The following is a 19,201-nucleotide window of genomic DNA, read 5'->3' as shown; positions in this document are numbered from 1 at the left end:
TAACAGCACTGAATAAATATATTTTTAAGTCTTTCAAATAAAGAAAAGTAATACAATAAATAAAAATATAGATAAAATTTTGTTATTTTGATTTAACAATTAACATGGCGTAAATATCACTTTCTAAAAAACTATAAATTTGTCACAATTATTGTAAAAATACTATTTCGTAAAATATATATTGCTTTCATAAAATTGTATTGTGATTAGGAAGAAAATATGTTTCAAAGTGGCAGGTTTTTGAATAAGATCCGACGACGTTGCTCACAAATTTAGAATAATTATTATAGGTAACATTACATGGATAGTAGGTAAAGTCCTTTTCATGAGCATTTTTCAGTGCGTCACAAATGATAGAAAAAAGGTGTCCGTGATAATAAACATTTATAACATTTATTGTAACATGACATTTTAGTTAAATCTGACAGTTGCCACATTTTATTTGCAATTTGGCATAAAAACAAATCAAGTGTGTTTATTGAATTTATAATATAGTATGTTCTTTGATTTGTATAGTCTTATAAATAGTACAGATTATATTCGTAGATATATTATATAATTCGTAAATAATCTTTTTTCGATATAGCGCCATCTATCGACAACTAGAATAAATGTTATAAATGTCTCTAATCACAGACGTACCTTTTTTTCTGTCACATACAATTTAATGCGTTAGAAAGAAATCGAAAAACTGTGACGCACTGAAATATGCTCATGAGAAAAAGAATAGCAACTGTGTTATGTGGTTCCACTATAAAGCACATCTGTGCGTAAATTTAGCAGCTAGATAACCAGATACTATTGTAGAATGAGACTCAAGCAATCAGTTTTGTAATAAGTTAATAAGAGCCTCATTTCTATTGGACAAACTACATGTTGGAGGAAGATTCACTATCACAGTTTCAGAAAATATAGTAAAGTATACGTAACATCAGTAAATTTATTATTAACTACATCGCACATCCCGTTCAAAAGTGTATTAACTCAAAAATTACATTTTTGTGTTTATCACACCAACAAAATGCTTTGTGCATCATCTTTTCCTTAGGGAACTATGATATCGCAACCTTAACACAATTTCAATACTAGATAGAGCAAAAGACGTCACAATTAAAAATCAAAGCTCATGGTCCGATAAAAACAGTAAAGTAGTACCAGATATCCAGAGACTCATTAATATTCAGCTCAGCGGGGTGCTATTGTTGGAGGTGTGGAATTCCATAAACAAGGGATTTATCTGTTTTATGAAATGAGCCCTTGTTTATGTAATTTCACGCCTCAAACAATAGCATCCCACTGAGCTGAATATTAATGAGTCTGTTGGATACATATAATGGGTCTATCATTCGGACTTGTGACAAGAAGATGCGCTAGTTCCCGGTGAAAAACGTAATAAAAAAAAAGTATGTGTTTTAACGTTTCTTTTGGGAAAAAGTGTCTTAGATACATTTTTTTTGGATGAAATCTGAATTATTTCGAATAAAAGATGTCTTTTTTAGTTGTTATTTTCTTTTACCAAATATTTTTCTGATGTTACCCTAGCCCAGTTGTAACAGGTAAAATATTAATACATAAATTAAATGTGTACTACCAAAGATAATAAATATAATAGGGAATAATCTAAGCAAATACTTTGATTTCGCTGTCCTGTAAAATTTTTAATATTTAATTTGAGTTGGTACTGTTTAGAACGAGATGTGCGACTTGATCGAAATAATTATTTTTCTTTGGGTATACAGATCCCATGGTTTCATTCAATGCAAAGAGCTGTATAATCGACATATCCGGAAGAAAACTAACAGCAACATCGTTGTTTAAACTAGATAATCTTAGTAACTACGGACCCATCTCCCTACCGTAACACTTTTTTAAACAATATAGAAGACTGATCATACCTATATCCAGAATAGAAAATAAAAAAATATTGACAGACAGAATACTTTGAATTGGGATTTTATTAGCAATTTATTCGTATATTTGGTACCTTTGATATTAGCCTACGAGATCGCTTCGCAAAACTCTTCTTCTTCTTCTTCTTCTTCTTCTTCTTCTTCTTCTTCTTCTTCTTCTTCTTCTTCTTCTTCTTCTTCTTCTTCTTCTTCTTCTTCTTCTTCTTCTTCTTCTTCTTGTAGTTCCTTCTCCTATCGGAGGCTGGCTATCATCACCGCTATCCGTACCTTATTGGCCACTGCCAACTCCGTGTACCACTCTCTTAAATTTCTCAGCCAGGAAATTCTTCTTCTACCTATGGATCTTTTCCCTTAATTCTGCCCTGCATTATGAACCTTAATTGCAAAACACACTGCTTCACAAAATTAAAAATACTTAGTGATTACTACCTATACTAAATTTACAATTCAGATGCAGTAGAAATAAACAAACCAAGAGAAGTTAAATGCTACTAAGAGCACTCCCGAATCATAATTTACGATATATATACATTGTAAATCCCAAATCATGATGTCCAAAGTGTATACATTGTAAATTTTGATTCAGGAGTGCTCCTAGTAGCATTTAACGTGTCTTGGTTTGTTTATTTCTACTGCATCTTGATTGTAAATTTAGTATAGTAAGGTTCCGGAAAGTGAAACATCACATAAATACTTAGATCAGATGTGAGGAAACATAGGAACACAGGAAAAATAGATCAGGTTCTCATACAGAGATGTTGAGATGTAAAAGATAATGTATACCTATGCCTGTTTTCTCGAGTACTTTTTCCCTCTGTTTTTTTTAATCATATGCAGAAAGGATTTCCAGAGAAGGACAGAAGATATAATACATGTCAACAGGGTAGTCATCAACAACTTAAGATTTGCTGATGACTAGTTTTGCTAGCAACACTTCTATCAGCGTTAACAGACAAATCAAGCAGTTTTGCAGTGTCTAAACATAGAAAGAGAGGTTTTAAACACCGCAAAAAAAGAGAAAAATTGGAGTACTTTGCCATGTGATGAAGAATCCTAATATGTAATATGAATTGAAGACCTAAGTGGAAGAAGGGGGTATGTAAAATTTTCTAAAATTTTGAGTTTCTTAGTGAATGAAGGTGGTATGTAACTTCACTAGCATATGACACTTATGCTGTACCTTTAAAAAGCTTATTAAGAGATATTCTAGTAGATGAAGGAGGTATTTAACATGTAAAATACAATTCTTCAATGGAAGAAGGAGGTATGAAACATTTTTCGTCTTTTTCAGGTTTAAATTATTTATAACTCAAATACTATTAACTTTTGAGAAAAATTACAAAAGATTTTTTGTTACCAATGATCAAAAGAACCTAAAATAATGTAACCGGGTTGAAAAAGATTGATTTTTTAAATTTGTTTAAAAACTGTTTTTTTAATAAATGTAGCTAAATAACTCCGAAATTATGGCATTTAGGTATATGTAATATAATACGAAAAATAATCAGCATTTCTTACGGACTTCAAAACGCAAACATATACAGGGTATTCCATTTGAAATAAGAAAATTCGTTAGATTTCCAGAAAAACGGAAGTTCTGACAGCAATGTAATTGCCACTATTATATCGGCCGCATTATAAAACCCTTTGTCACCAAAATATATAAAAAATCATGCAATCCGTTTCCGAGATAATTGAGGCTTTTCATACATAAAACTCACTCTGTATAATATACTCCATTCTCCATTTAATAATACAAGGCAAGGTAGACGGAAGAAGAAAGACCAGGTCGAAGAAGAAAGGCCAGGTCAAAGAAAAAATGCCAGACGAAGAAGATCGTCATGGCTTAGACACCTGTGAGAATGGTTTAACAGATCCTCTGCATCCCTTTACCGAGCTGCCATCAAAAAAATTATTATAGCCGATTTGATAGCCAACGCTCAAAAATCGAGCACGGCACATTAAGAAGAAGATTATTTTGTGTTCAATTACATAAATTTCTGTAAAACTGGTTATAGAGAATCATTTCATGACACATACCCCCTTCATCCATTCAGATAAAGGATAGTTATACAAACTAATATTAATGGAAGAAGGCGGTTTGTACAGTTATTATTTATTTTTAGAAAAAATACTAAAAATAAAAACAAATTATCAACATTATATGTAAAGGAAATGCTTATAGCAAAATAAATGAAACCAAATAACACAAACAATATTTTTATGATAAAAGAAGACGAATAAAAACTTTAACTGACCTTATCTCAAAAGGTAGGCTTTGTAACATACTCCCTTCTTCAACTTAGGTCTTCAATTACTCCATATAATTAATCAGGGTAAAATAGAAGAAAAACGTGGTCCTGGACGACGAAGAACATCCTGGCTGAAGAACCACCGCCAGTGGTATGGAGCCAGCTCCACAACACTATTTGAGTCCGATGCGGACAAAGTAAAGACCATGCGACTGGCAGTTATTTAAAGACGGACAAAGTTATTTAAAGAAGAAGAATAATTGTGTATGGTACGAAAACATGAGGCAACAACAATGCATCTGAAAGAATGGGAAGAATGCGAGTTTATTATAATCACTGTTGTTATTTTATTACGAACTACATATATGTAATAATTTTACTGATCTAGGTATACACAAAAAACTTTTAAGGCCCAGCCCCTACCTAGCACCTGTTTTAAACTACGCCCGGAGTGAAACCGATTGCACTCACAACTATTTTGTCATCTCGGCAGCCTAAACGCACGGGGATTCGCCCATGAGGCGATCCACCTGAAACTGGTTTCCAACCAGTATCCAACCAGTAATCCTACTTATATATACCTTATATATGTTTCCAACTGTTATTTTAAAACAGTTGCATGGTGGACGCTAGTTCTAAAAGTACGTATCCATAACGTTGGTGCTCCGTGCTCCGTGAAGCAGCTGCAATGGATACGGGCATGCGCTCCTCTACATACAGGGTGAGTCATGAGGAATTGTACATACTTCTACCTCGTATGGAAGCCTCTATGGGGAATAACAAATGACCATTAAAAACTGTCTGCTCCTATTGTTTAATATACAGGGCGAGTTGGTAATTTTTACAGAAATTTGTATTCGTCATAACTTTTGAACGGTAAGATCGATGTGTCTGTTATTTTGGTCAATCGTTACACTATTACCACCCAATCAACTAATTTATTCAAACTAGAAGAAAATCAGGTCCGGCTTTAACAAATTAGTCCGTTTTGGTCTTGAAAACAATTTCACCCTATATACGATTTTTGAAAACTGTAATAAGAATTTTAAAAATTAGACAAATAAAATGGCATATTTATTTTTTCCCCACACGATTACTTAATTTTTTATAAAAAAAATCAAATCTGACTATGAATTAGAATTTTGGTGAAGTGAACCATAGATTTAAAAAACATTAACTTTTATTACAAAAATTATTTTTTTTAACAAATATTTAATTTATAAGTAATAATACTACCACTGCTCGTGGTATACATAATACAACCTTTTCAGCCAATTTCCAGAATTTTAAAAGGAACAGGTTGTTTTGAATAATACTAAAACATCATCCTGTATAATATTTGTTTGTCAAAAAGGAGATAAACAAATAAACCTAAATTAAACAAAAACAAAATAAAATTTTCCCTTCGTTTTTTGCTTCACTACCTTCTCATTATGTATTAATACTATGTACGTGTATAAAAATGATAATTTGACATATTCGTTGTTTGAGTATATAATTTAACTTTTCGTTCGCCATTGTTATATTTGTGTTTCTTACACTATTTGTACTTTTTTGCATTATCATATTTTACAAAATATTTTGACGAATCTACTTGCCAATGTAACCGCCAGAGGTATGTACTTTATTATGCACGATGGGGCATCACCACATTTGGGCCTTGTTATGCAAAAAGCAACCAACCCACATTTTTGAGGAAAACAAGATAATGTCACATATCGATTTAAAAATGTGTATTCTACATTGTGTAAAAAGCAACCAAGCCATTCTAAATATTAAACCATGAAAAATACTACTCCAAATTATTTCTGTTTAATAATAGTTCACTTAAGATTTCGCATAAGACAACCAACCCACTTGGATTGTTTGTGTGTATCACTGGACTGAACATATTATTACATTGCACTGTCGAAAAGTACCAGCCAAGTGGGTTGATATTGTTATGCCGATTACGGTTCCTGGAATGTTGAATCTTTTTGTTTTTACGTGTAGGTACTGACCAATATTAGTTCGTGCTTAAATATTAAAATATTTGTTGTGTTATATCTATTATATTATGAAGAAATCTTTGAATCTTTAATGCGAAAATATGTTTAAATCAAGAACTGTTAAAATAATTAAAGCGGCTCGCGAAATTGCAAGTATTAGGATTAAGGCTATGTTTATCTTACTTTTTAAATATTATGGTTTGTTGTTTTGACTGATTATCGCATATTTTTTATTTGTATTGATATTATGTTTAATAGTAGAAATTCTACTGTATGGTATTACTGAGTTGACTGAAATTATTCGGTTTTATTCATGGATTTTGTGGGTTGGTTGGATTTTGCAGATTGCATTTTATTAGATATATTTCCAACAGCAAAAAGAAACCAACCCTCAATATGGCTATTTTTTTTTGTAAAAATTTATTAGGATAATTTTGATACTACTATGATAAAATTGCTCTAAAATTAAACTATTGATTAGTGAAGTTATCGTTTAAAAAAATACGACGGAAAATTAAATATTTAGAAAAACATAAAAAGTTAATTTTCTCTTAATTTACAAATTGAGGGTTGGTTGCTTTTTGTTTAACATGGCCCATTTCTCAGTTGCTGTTCATCAACGTCTTCATGTGACTTACGGAAATAGGTGGATAGGGCGCGGAAGGCCTCATGCATGACCACCTAGATCACCTGATTTTAACCCTAAAAGGGTTTTATTATTTACAACGTATAGCACAAGCTGTGAAAGTATCAATACATATGTATAAATGAAATATATGTTCAAAAAAATAGATTTTGCAAGAAAAACTATTTTTTTTAATATATGGTTCACTTCACCAAACTTTTAATTCATAGTCAAATTTGATTTTTTTATAAAAAATTAAGTAATCGTGTGAGGAAAAAAGTAAATATGCCATTTTAATTGCCTATTTGTCTAATTTGTAAAATTCTTATTAGAGGTTTAAAAAACCATATAAAGGGTGAAATTTTTTCTAAGACCAAAACGAACTAATTTTTAAATCCGGACCTGATTTTTTTTCTAGTTTGAATAAATCAGTTGAGTGGTAACTTATAAATTAAATACGTGTTCAAATAAGATTAATTTTTGTAATAAAAGTTATTTTTTTTTAATCTATGGTTCACTTCACCAAATTTTTAATTCATAGTCAAATTTGATTTTTTTATAAAAAAAAATAAAGTAATCGTGTGGGGGAAAAATAAATATGCCATTTTAATTGCCTATTTGTCTAATTTGTAAAATTCTTATTAGAGTTTTCAAAAACCGTATACAGGGTGAAATTTTTTCTAAGACCAAAACAAACTAATTTTTTAAAGCCGGACCTGATTTTTTTCTAGTTTGAATAAATCAGTTGATTGGGTGGTAATAGTGTAAATATTGACCAAAATTAGACACATCGATCTTACCGTTCAAAAATTATGACGAATAAAAATTTCTGTAAAAATTAACAACTGTATATTATGAAAAAATGGGAGCAGACACTTTTTAATGGTCATTTGTTATTCACCATAGGGGCCTCCATACGAGGTAGGAGTATGTACAGTTCCTCATGACTCACCCTGTATAAACCGCCACCGATTGGATCGCCGAGGGTGAGCGGCGAGTAGGAGCACCAACGTATCCACTATGTGGAGCTGCTACACGGAGCAGCAACCTAATGGATACGTATCTTTAGGTTTAACTAAATAGGCAAGTAGTGAGTTAGCAGATATGTAAAGATTCTGATGTCTAGTAATAAAAGACAACAAGGCAGATACTAAGTATAGTCGGTTCGCTAAACTGAGACACAACTGGCTAGTGATTTTAGTAAGTAATTTTTCCAATTTTGTAAAATTAGCAAAAAAATAATTACTAAATAGTTAATAATTACTTAATAGTTAGTAATTTTGCCAATTTTGGCAAAATTGGCCAAAAACAAAAAAATTAACTACTAAAATCACTAGCCAGTTTTGTCTGAGTTTAGCGAACCGACTTTACTTGCAAACTCTTTAATAATTGAGATAGATCAGTTCTCAAAGAGCAACATTTCGTATAAATCATGTGTATATTTTCATTATAAACGTTTGATAGAAATAGAAATATAACAACAAACAACAGTACAATAAAGATAGTATTAAAATAGTTTCAAATGTGTATCTTACACTTTTGTTTTATATTTAGCTGAACAAACTAGTGGAAGAAGAGTCATGTAACCTAATGTGCAAAATTTGATTTATAAATTAATTTATTCTTAACCTCTCAATGAAGTCAAAAAAAAGGTTGCTGGTGTGAGTTCGTCTTAACAGAATATTAAAAAATAATCACAATCTTTGTGATTTATGTTTATCAGTTTTACATCATCATTGGGCCATACAAATTTGAAACAAGCTGGAATAAATCAAACAAATAAAAACATTGTCCAGCCAAATACTGTCATGTAAGCACTTTGTTATAAATTGTGGGGGTTGTAAAACAATAAGTCAACATAATGGTAGGTAATTATGTAAAATATGTAAATATTTGTAAAATATGGCAGTATATGTAAAATATACAATTACCCAATTTTCACTCAAATTCAGCGAGATTGCTTTGTATATTTTACATACTCTGCCATATTTTACAAATATTTACATAATTACCATTATTTTGACTTATTGTTTGCCAAACACCACAATTTATAACAAAGTGTTTATATGATAGTATTTACGTATTTTTTATGGGAAATAAGCCACAATTTTACTAAAAAATGAATTTATTATTTGTTTTTTACTTAGCAACAACATGTTTGTTTTATTTTAATAGTATTTTGTATTTTGACAACGAAACCCGATTTGGGCTTCGAAACGTTAATAAATTCATTTTTTAGTAAAATTGTGGCTTATTTCCCATAAAAAATACGTAATTATAAAAATGCCACAAGGAAATAGTTTCAGAACAACATGATAGTATTTGGCTGGATAAAGTCTTTATCTACTTTTTGTTTAATTCCAGCTTTATTTCAAATTTGTATGGCCTGATGATTATGTAAAACTGATAAATATCGAAGCCGGTCTCATTACACTATATAAAACATAACATCATTATTTACACAAGATTTTGAGTTTTTTTATGGTTTTTTTCCAATATTCTCCCAATAAAGATTCTATAATACAATCACAATAAATATGCACTAAAAATAAACAAACCAAGACAGGTTGAATGTTACTAGGATTTGTTACTCAAATCATGATTTACAAAGTTTATACATTGAAAATCATGGTTCGGGAGTGCCCCTCGTAACATTAAAAGTATGTTGGTTTGTTGGTTTTAGTGCATCTTTATTGTGATTTTAGTATAGTAATTATTCAGGTGATAATGTTCTTTATATTAATGTCAATTTTGCTAAAGTCTAAAAATGCAAACAATCACCACATAACTCCTTCTTCGACTTATCTCTTCAACTTTTGGAAGATTGCTGCTCTCTCTATCTTTCTCTCTTTCTCAAACCGCCACTTTGATAATTAAGGAAGGTAACGGGCAGTGTGCAGACCTTTTTGTTAAAAATTGAGGTATTTTGGTTTAATTCGCTCAGGCTATATCTTTTTATAAGTAATTACAGAATGAATTAAAAATATATTTTAAAAACTTACTATTTTAAAAACCAACAAAATATACAAATAATATTAACACATTTTTATAAAAAACATAAACCGAGTGGCCGACTCTAAAATTTACTAGTTCGTCTTCCATTTTTATAATTATATTGATACATTTTTGGTAAAAAATAGAAACACAGTCGAACACTCTGAAACTTATTATTTCGTCTTCCTTTTTTGTAAATTATTGTTAGTTAAACTTGCACAAGTATTCATCGTAACCAAAAAATACGCTTATACTAAATTTACATTCAAGATGCAGTAGAAATAAACAAACCAACACAGGTTAAATGCTACTAGGAGCACTCTCCTCATAATTTACAATGTATAAACTTTGGAAATCATAATTTGGGATTTACAATGTATATACATTGTAAATTAGGATTCAGGAGTACTCCTAGTAGCATTTTACGTGTCTTGGTTTGTTAATTTCTAATGCATTTTGATTGTAAATTTAGTATAGATTCAATCGTTTTTTCCCTCAAACAGTAACATACTTCTTTTTATGATATGAATCTTCTTGTCGCTATTGTTTTTATTGTATGGTTATTTTTTTGAACACCTCAGTTACATTAACCAGTATAGGAAGCCCATAGACTAGACAAAAACTAGAAATATCTTTTAAGGTATTTAAAAACAAATTTGAGCTATGTAAAATATATAAATAAAAGAAAATCCAGCATGGAAACACTTATATAAATAGAACGCAAAGCAAAGACCATTTTGTCATTTTGTCATTTTGTCTCATCATCAGTTTACTTATTCAAAAAGTAAAAGATGGAAAGAATGACTTTCTTGTTGGTCTGAACAATATCGTTGTACAATTCACAGAAATTCTTAATTTTAACAATAAGATAGTTATAGTCCGTCCGCTATAACTTTTCCCATGCGGTACGATTCATTTTCAATCAAATTAAGTCAAAACATAAATTGAAACGAACGTCGATGTGTATATACATTTTGTATACTGTATACTATATACTACACACATCGGCGTACGTTTCACTTTCTGTTTTGACTTAATTTGATTGAAAATTTTTTGCTCAATTAGAAATCCAATGAAATCAATTAATTTGTGGTCATCTGATTGAATACAACCAATAAAACCAACATTATACTGAAAACAGATCCCATGGGCTGTTTTCACTCAATCATGTAGCTATGGATACCTACATTTCGTTTCATTTCGATTTTGACATTTCAAATATTCAATATTTCAAAATGTCACGATTTGGTTGTAATACTGATGAGAATATTAATGAAATTATCGAATCAAATATACCAAAGAATACTGTTTACAGTAAAAAATTTGTATGGAAAGCGTTTATGGACTTTTGCAATGATAGAAAATATGAATTCCAGCAAAAAATTTTCTATCCGAATAACCCTCGAACATTGATAAATGCTCAAAAATTTTTTAACAACTTTCTCAAGCTTGTTGCTTACAGGCAACAGACCTCCGCCTACGGCGTCGGTCTGTTTCCAAGCAACAAGCTTTCAAAATCTGTTATAAAATTTTTTCGAACAATTATCAATGTCCTTGGGTTATTACTACTGAAAATGAATCGTACCGAATGGGAAAAGTTATATCGGACAGACTATATATGTGTAAATAACGTTCCCTCAAAACACGTACAAAAACGATCAGAAATTGTTTCTACTCTCAAATCCATATTTTACATTCAAAAATAGTCTACAGACATATCATTCAGTCATTATCTGTATCCCAGAAAGTTTTTGATAATTTTTTTGTGATTACAAAAATATTTGAAAATCAAATTTGGCCTGCGTTTCAAAATTTTTTGGGAGGTCAAGATTTTTATAGGTAATTTTACATTATTTAGGCATGCTGAATTAAAAAATATACCTCATTCTGACCAATAAGATCATTCTTTGCTATCTGAAATTAAAAAAGAAGAATATCATTGAAATAAGAGGCATAGCTGGTTCCAATATGATAATTTTGTTACAAAGGAACTAAATTCGTGTGAAATATAAAGTACAATACAGAAGTCCTTATTTCAGTAAATGACTTTTAATATTATGGTTTTATGTAAAGTTCATTCCCAGAAAATTAACTTTCCTACCACTAGTCGCAGGTCTTTAGTGGCAATAGTTAATGAGGAAAAATATGTTATGATATTATTGATATTGGGCCTACAGGGTCGTACACCAAGTATTCTTGCTTCATGTGTCTGTGGGACAGTTTTCGCCGTGTGCAAGTACTTGGAGGGGATATGAGAAACGATCGTGCGCGAATAGCGGAAAAATCTTGCAACTTTCTTAAATAATTCATTGTCAATTGAAATTGTCAAATTGACGTATATTTCATATCTACTGTCAATGAAGAAGAAAAATTATGATATGTTGCTCCACAATATTGATATGATATGCAATTAATATATAAAAGTAAATTTAATTAATTTTATTTTGCTTGTAGTAGTGCATTTTAATAATTAATATTATTTACTACATGCAATTGGTTACCTTTTAATAACATAACCTTAATATTCCTTTTTCTTCTTATAATTTTTTTGGGCTATGGCCTTGACAATTGTCCAGTAATCAGGACCTGAGCGTAGAAACCAGGTGTTGCTTTTCCGAACTTGCACGGTCCTAATAGAAGGCGAACAGCATTACGTGAAATTACGTGAAAAGAAAGACCTAATCTCGAAAGTGGTACACAAAACATGCTCTAAAAAGCTCTGGCGATGGTCAGAAAATTCTACTTCCGCCTCTCCAAAGCAATTCACAAAGATTGAAAAAACTCGACGCATTTCTGAGAGAAAAAACTTCACGTGTTAGTGAATCCAAGTTAAAGGCGGATATTTCGATGAAAGTATGCAGATAAAAGAGAAAAATGCTTGGTTTTCATTGAAGCATGTTATTAAAAACTTTCCGGGAAACTATAGCAGCCAGGACAATGAGTCTAGTCTAGAGGAACTGCTTCAGAACTTCAATGTTCTTGGCACACGTATGTCTATAAAGATGCACTTTCTCAGCTCACATTTGAACCACTTCTCCATAAACTGCGGGGATTACAGTGAAGAATAAGGGAAACCTTCCGTCAGGACATTCGAGTACCTAATGGAAGGAGATACCAGGGCCGCTGGGATGTGAATATGCTTACAGATCAAGCTGGTGTCTTAAGAAGAATATTACAGGTGGAAAACATGCCACACAGTATTTGAGACGATCATTTATTAACGAATAGCTGTTTAATACGGTAACTCTGAAATGAGTAGCAAACTTGTGTACATTATTTTAAAATATATATCTGATTTCAAGCAATAACCATAATCATTCTTTTACTCTGTCATTTATTTAGATAATTTATCTTCCCGAAAATTTAAAATAGTAAATAAACCTGATCTGATTGAGAAAAGTGAGTTGCATTTTCGGATTCAGCATGCATGAAAAAAATATTACCTATAAAAGTACTGACATCAAAAATGACGCAAGCCAGTAAATCCATTATATAGCATATACCTCTGTTGGTGCTATATGTTAGCTCAAAAGATTATTTCTAATGAGTAATTGATTTTAGTTTAATAAATAGTAATTTTATGGCACTTGAGGGAGAATGCACACTGTATCCGTACCTCTGTTTATTATATATCTATTAATTTAAAATAATTATCGACGAACACAACGTAAACATTGATTTATTGTTACTTCTTGATGGTGTTCCTTAGCGGCTTCAATATGGCACGACGTATCTGTTTCCCACACTTTTGATTCCGTGCGTTATGATCGCTTATTGACCTAAAAATGAGATTAATTTAGTTTTGTATTATCGTGATTTAAAGTTTAAAGGATAATGCAACGCAATAATTATCAAACAACAAGAACAAAAGAACCGAAAAATTGTAAACATTGTACGGAAAAGGTAGGTTTCCTAATTAATAATGTGCTGAACTATCGTATAAAAACCACCTTTCTTCAAGCTATTCGCACTAAGGGCAAGATTTCAATACAGGGTGTTTGGTAAAGAATGGGCCATAGCTTAACCCTAGATTCCTGAGCTTAAAATAGGTTCATTTAAGCTAACTTACCTTAGTATGAAAGTTGATAATAACCGAAATACAGGGTGTCAAAGTTAAACTTTTATTTTATTTATTCCTGAATACATATTTCATGACAGGCATGGGATAACAACACGAAATTTGGTAGGCGGGGGTTTTTTGGGACGAGAAATCTAAATTCTCCACCAAAAATGATGTATTACCCAGAGGGCGCCACATACGTCTTTCAGAGCTACTCATTTAATACGTTCAATTTTTTTATCCCCCATTCTACATACTTTTTGAATCAAAACTTTTATTCTCTTAATATTTTTACTTAAAAAAGGTATATGTACTACATTCATCTCGCTAAACTCTACCGTTTTCAAGATAAACGCAGTTTAAACTGCGATGCAACACAATTTTTTGCATAATATCATTGTAGTTACACCCGAAAAATAAACTTTAAACCATAATAATTTCCAAAAATGTATCCAAAATTTGTTTAAATGGGATTTACTATTAGTCCATGTGGTGAGACCGCTCCCGTTTGGAAAAATTTCTGATTCGGTTTCTTTGTGGATTCCTATTCAAAAATGTCCCCTTTAAACAAATCTGAAGGGTGCCGGGCGGAATTTTTGGGCAGAAATTGTTTAAAAAATTTTTTTAAACAAATACAAAAGATCACGTTTTTTTGCTCCGAAACATATATTTTTGAGTTTTGTCGGTGATTCTGAACAAGAAAGGTATCTTGTAATTTTTCACAAAAATTGATAGTTTTCGAGTTATGGGCGATTTAAAATCTGAAAAATGCGAAAATACGCATTTTCGAGACTTAAAAACTCATATTCAAATTACTATTTTTGAGGTTGCCAGATACTTAAATTGAAGAGTAAATATTCAGCTTCCAGATTCTGAAGAGTGATCGCGTCTAACTTTAATTTATACCGTTGTTTTTTAATTGTTAAATATGCGTGTTTATCCGATTTTTTTGCCGGTGCGGTGCGCCCCGTTTCAAAAATATCCTATTTTCCTCCGAAAAATATTTTTTCTAGATTCTTTGGGACATTCTAAATAAAATAAGTTTCTTGACATTTTTCCCAAAAGTTAATAGTTTTAAAGTTATAAGCGATTTAAAATCCGAAAGTGCGTTTTTTGTCATTTTTCGGATTTTCAATCGCTTATAACTTAAAAACTAATAACTTTTGAGATGTCAAGAAACTTATTTTATTTAGAATGTCCCAAAGAATCTAGAAAAAATATTTTTCGGAGGAAAATAGGAGATTTTTGAAATGGAGCGCGCCGCACCGCAAAAAAATCGGATAAACACGCATATTTAACAATTAAAAAACAACGGTATAATAGACGCGATCACTCTTCAGAATCTTGAAGCTCGTTTTTCGTTTTGAATCGTTTTTCTAAATAGAAGCGTTCTGGAGGTATTTAAGAAAAACTAATTTCATGACGCCATCTTCAAAGAGCTCTAGCTCCCTTAAGAAGCATTTTCGGACTAGGTGAATTGGGTTTAATTGTCTTAAAATTATCTGAGGAATCTCCTGTCTTCGTTCGTCGGTAGAGTTTCTGGACACCCTGTATAGATCTTAAAAAAATTGATTTACCATAAAACAGAAAAGAAAACTACTAACTACAGAAAAGAAAAAGATACTCTGGAATCTGAAGTTGCTCATTTGAAGGAGCAACTAGCGAAAACTAAAAATAAAATAGAAAAGTTCAGATAACAGGTGTTAATTTTGTAGAATTTGTTAAATAAACAATTACAAGAATTCCAAGATGTTTTGAACGAGTTACAACTTGAAAGTCAGTATCAGTTTGAAGAAAAAGAGAATATAATGGACTTAGTCTCCGGATGATCACTGCTGAACAGGAAAAAGATGATGATTGGAATTTCCTTGGAAAACCTAAAAAAGAGCCAAAAGAAAGATAATGACTCAAAGTGTTACAACGTAGAATGAAGTAAATACTTCTGTTGTATTTAGGTATATGAATTTATTAAAAAATTCCTTAAAATTTATCCACAAGGTAGTGGAAACTGTACAAAACGTTTTCGGTCAAACTGACCATCATCAGTGTGAACGTAAAATGTTCAAGTATTTGAAACTAGCCGCTTCAATAGGTGTAAAAACCTCAAAATTACATTACTGCTACATTAAACATTAAAAAGTAGTCGACATTAAGCCTTAATGTCTTAAGATTTGTGAAATAACATGTGGATGTACTTCATGCTTGCTCGAAAATTGCACAAAGGTAGTGCACAAGTGAGAAGTTAACGACCAACTAGTTGAACTACAGGGTTTACCCTTTTTAAAGTTTTACTTAAAGTTTTCTGTGTCCCTGTCTGCCTCCAATAGGACTTTTCAACGCTTCTCACTTGTTTCGTGCTTCTGTCATATTTCGTATATTAATATTACACACGGATCATACGACATATGACAGTGTGTTGCAAGAACTTCATAGCAGCCTTTCTGGAGAACATTTTGGAATCAAAAGCACACTGATCAGAGTTCGAACCAGATTTTACTGGATCAATTGTCATCGAGATATAGAAGATTGGCATAAGAAATGAGATTTATGTAATCGTAGAAAAGAAGTCAGAAAAAGAAGTCGTGGTAAAATAACACAATAACCTTCCGAAGAATTTTTGAACGACTTGCAGTGAATATTCTCGGTCCACTTCCAATAACAGAGAGACAGAGAGAGAAAAGCAGTTAATGATTGCAATGGATTATTTTTCAAAATGGCCTGAAATTGCACCCCTTTCTAATCAAGAAATGACTACAGTAGCAGAAGCACTCGTAACATACGTTATGAATCTTGGGTATTAAGAAAACTCACATTACGCCTCTCCATTCGCAATCTGACGGAATTATTTTCGGTCATGGCCACTAAAGTAGATGGCACCTTTGTATGCTAACCACTTAAGTCGGAAACAGGAGACATTCGTTGGCCTTTTGTGGTTAATTTTGTATTCATCCTCAAAGTCTATTAAGGTCATGAGAGATCGAAAGCATATATAGAAATTAATACGAGGAGTAATCATTTATTAAGATCACAATATCAGTTCAAAAATCATGCGCAATAATTTCCTTACTAAGACCAACTTTGATAGTGCAAAGGAAACGTTCTCAAAGAAAGTTTCATAATCATTCTTGCTATATGCATACGTTTTTGTTAATTATTAATCCTATTAATAAATAACAAGATGTATATAGGTACAACACTATATAAAACAGTCATCCTATCCGTAGTGATGTATGGCAGCGAAATATGGACGATAACAAAGGCAAACAAAGAGAGACGTGTTTGGGAAAGAAAAATCCTAAGAAAGATTTTTGTGTCTGTGCTTGATAAAGCAGCAGGATAATATAGGATAAGAACTAACAAAGACCTCGAAGAACTACACCCAGAAAAATAAATAAAGTCTAGAAGCCTCCAATGGACAGGACACCTCAGAAGAAGTTCTGACGAAAAAACAGTAACGCTGATAGAGATGGGAAAAACTTCTGACTGAAAGAAGGCCACGTGGACCCCCTCCAGTGACGAAATAATATACCAGGAAACCTGAAAGCTATGGGCGTGGAGAACTGGATGAAGATTGCTCAAGACAGAGAAGAATGGATGCATGTTGTCGAGTCGGCTTAAACCCACGAGTAACGCCACGGAGTAAGTAAGGAGTACATATTACTTAATATAGCGTATCTATGACGCATTCAATATGCAAAAAAAACTGAAAGAAGTTGCAGGACTGAATAAAAAATGTAATCCTCCACTAATCGAAGATAAAAATGGAAAAATTATAATCGATATCGAAGGTCAACTAATACGATGGACAGAATATATAATGGAATTATTCGATGATGAAAGAAGCGAACTAGAAACGCTAGATGACATGAGCGGTCCTCCAATAACTAGGGAAGAAGTGCAATACGCTATAAAGAACGCAAAAAACGCAAGGCGATCGGACCAGATGGGATTTACGTAGAAACACTCAAGCTTTTAGGTACCGAGGGCATTAAGATACTCAGGAAATTATTCAACTTAATCTACGAAAGCGAAAAAATTCCTAAAGATTGGCTTAAATCCTCATTTGTTGTACTACGAAAAAAACACAGAGTCACAAAATGCAGCGACTATCGCACCATCAGCCTAATGAGTCATGTATTGAAAACTTTTCTCAGAATAATTCATCAAAGAACATATAGAAAAATTGAGGAAAGGATCTCAAGTACTCAATTCGGTTTTCGCTGTGGCCTTGGAAAGCGTGATGCACTATTCGCAACCCAAGTTTTAATTCAAAGATGCAGAGATGTAAATCATGACGTTTTCATGTGCGCGATTGATTTTGAAAATGCCTTTGATAAAGTTCGCCATGAAAAAAGCTACATATTCTCAAAACTACTGGTCTGGACGGAAGGGACACTAGAATAATCGCAAATTTGTATTGGGGCCAGGTTGCATGTGTTAGAGTTGGGAATCAGTGCTCTGAAGAAGTAAAAATCAAGCGTGGAGTTCGACAAGGCTGTATATTGTCACCAATGTTGTTTAATCTTTACGCTGAAACAATCTTAAATGAAGTGTTGGAAAACGCAAAAGAGGGAATACTCATTAATGGTATGCTTATGAACAATATCAGATACGCAGATGACACCTTGTTACTGACAAGATCAATTGAACATCTTCAAGCGTTATTGAACCGAATGGTGGCATTATGCGCGATATATGGCCTCAAACTCAACGCAAGAAAAACAAAGTTTATGGTTATTAGTAAACAGGCAGCCGTAAATAATAATAACTATAACTTAACAATCGGTAATGACTCAATTGAACGAGTAAGTAATATTGTATATCTGGGTACTCATATTAATGAAAGCTGGAAGTAGAATTGCCAAAGCAAGAATAAGTTTTATGAAATTTAAGAAAATCCTGTGCAGTCATGGTCTAAATTTGGAACTTTGCATAAGAATTGTTCGATGTTATATATTCCCAGTACTACTTAACGGGGTTGAAGCATGGACCCTGACAGAATCGCTTTTAAAAAACCTAGAAGCATTTGAAATGTGGGTCTACCGCCGTATTCTGAATATCAGTTGGGTAGAAAGAGTCACAAACGAAGGGTTTTGCAACGTTTGAATAAAAGTTGCGAGGTAGTGAACACGGTTAAAAGGCGCAAATTGGAATACTTTGGTCATATAATGCGTCACTCAGAAAAATATGACATACTTCAACTTGTCATGCAAGGTAAAATAATGGGAAAAAGAAGTGTGGGCCGCCGTACAACTTCTTGGCTTAAAAACCTACGCCAGTGGTTTGGCAAAACTAGCACTGAACTATTTCGTGCGGCTGTAAATAAGACAATGATTGTTAATATGCTGGAGAGCCACCGATCGACAAACGGT

The 19,201-nt window shown here is 32.1% G+C and overlaps 1 protein-coding gene across 9 annotated transcripts in view; it reads right to left on the bottom strand.

Annotated features, from left to right (window-relative positions):
* LOC114329316 (glycogen-binding subunit 76A) overlaps positions 1-19,201 on the bottom strand; it is a 294,793-nt gene continuing 275,592 nt past the window's right edge. For all 9 annotated transcript variants that reach the window (XM_050656801.1, XM_028278362.2, XM_028278357.2 and 6 more), the window contains exon 4: positions 1-13,548. In XM_050656801.1, the coding sequence (XP_050512758.1) occupies position 13,548 (1 nt within the window). In that variant the 3' untranslated portion in view covers positions 1-13,547. The remainder of the gene's footprint in view (positions 13,549-19,201) is intronic.

The sequence above is a fragment of the Diabrotica virgifera genome, chromosome 7, assembly GCF_917563875.1.
Source record: "Diabrotica virgifera virgifera chromosome 7, PGI_DIABVI_V3a".
In the NCBI taxonomy this organism is placed as follows: Eukaryota; Metazoa; Arthropoda; class Insecta; order Coleoptera; family Chrysomelidae; genus Diabrotica; species Diabrotica virgifera.
The sequence above is the reverse complement of the archived record's forward strand: the minus strand, read 5'-3'. Positions and strand labels throughout refer to the sequence as shown.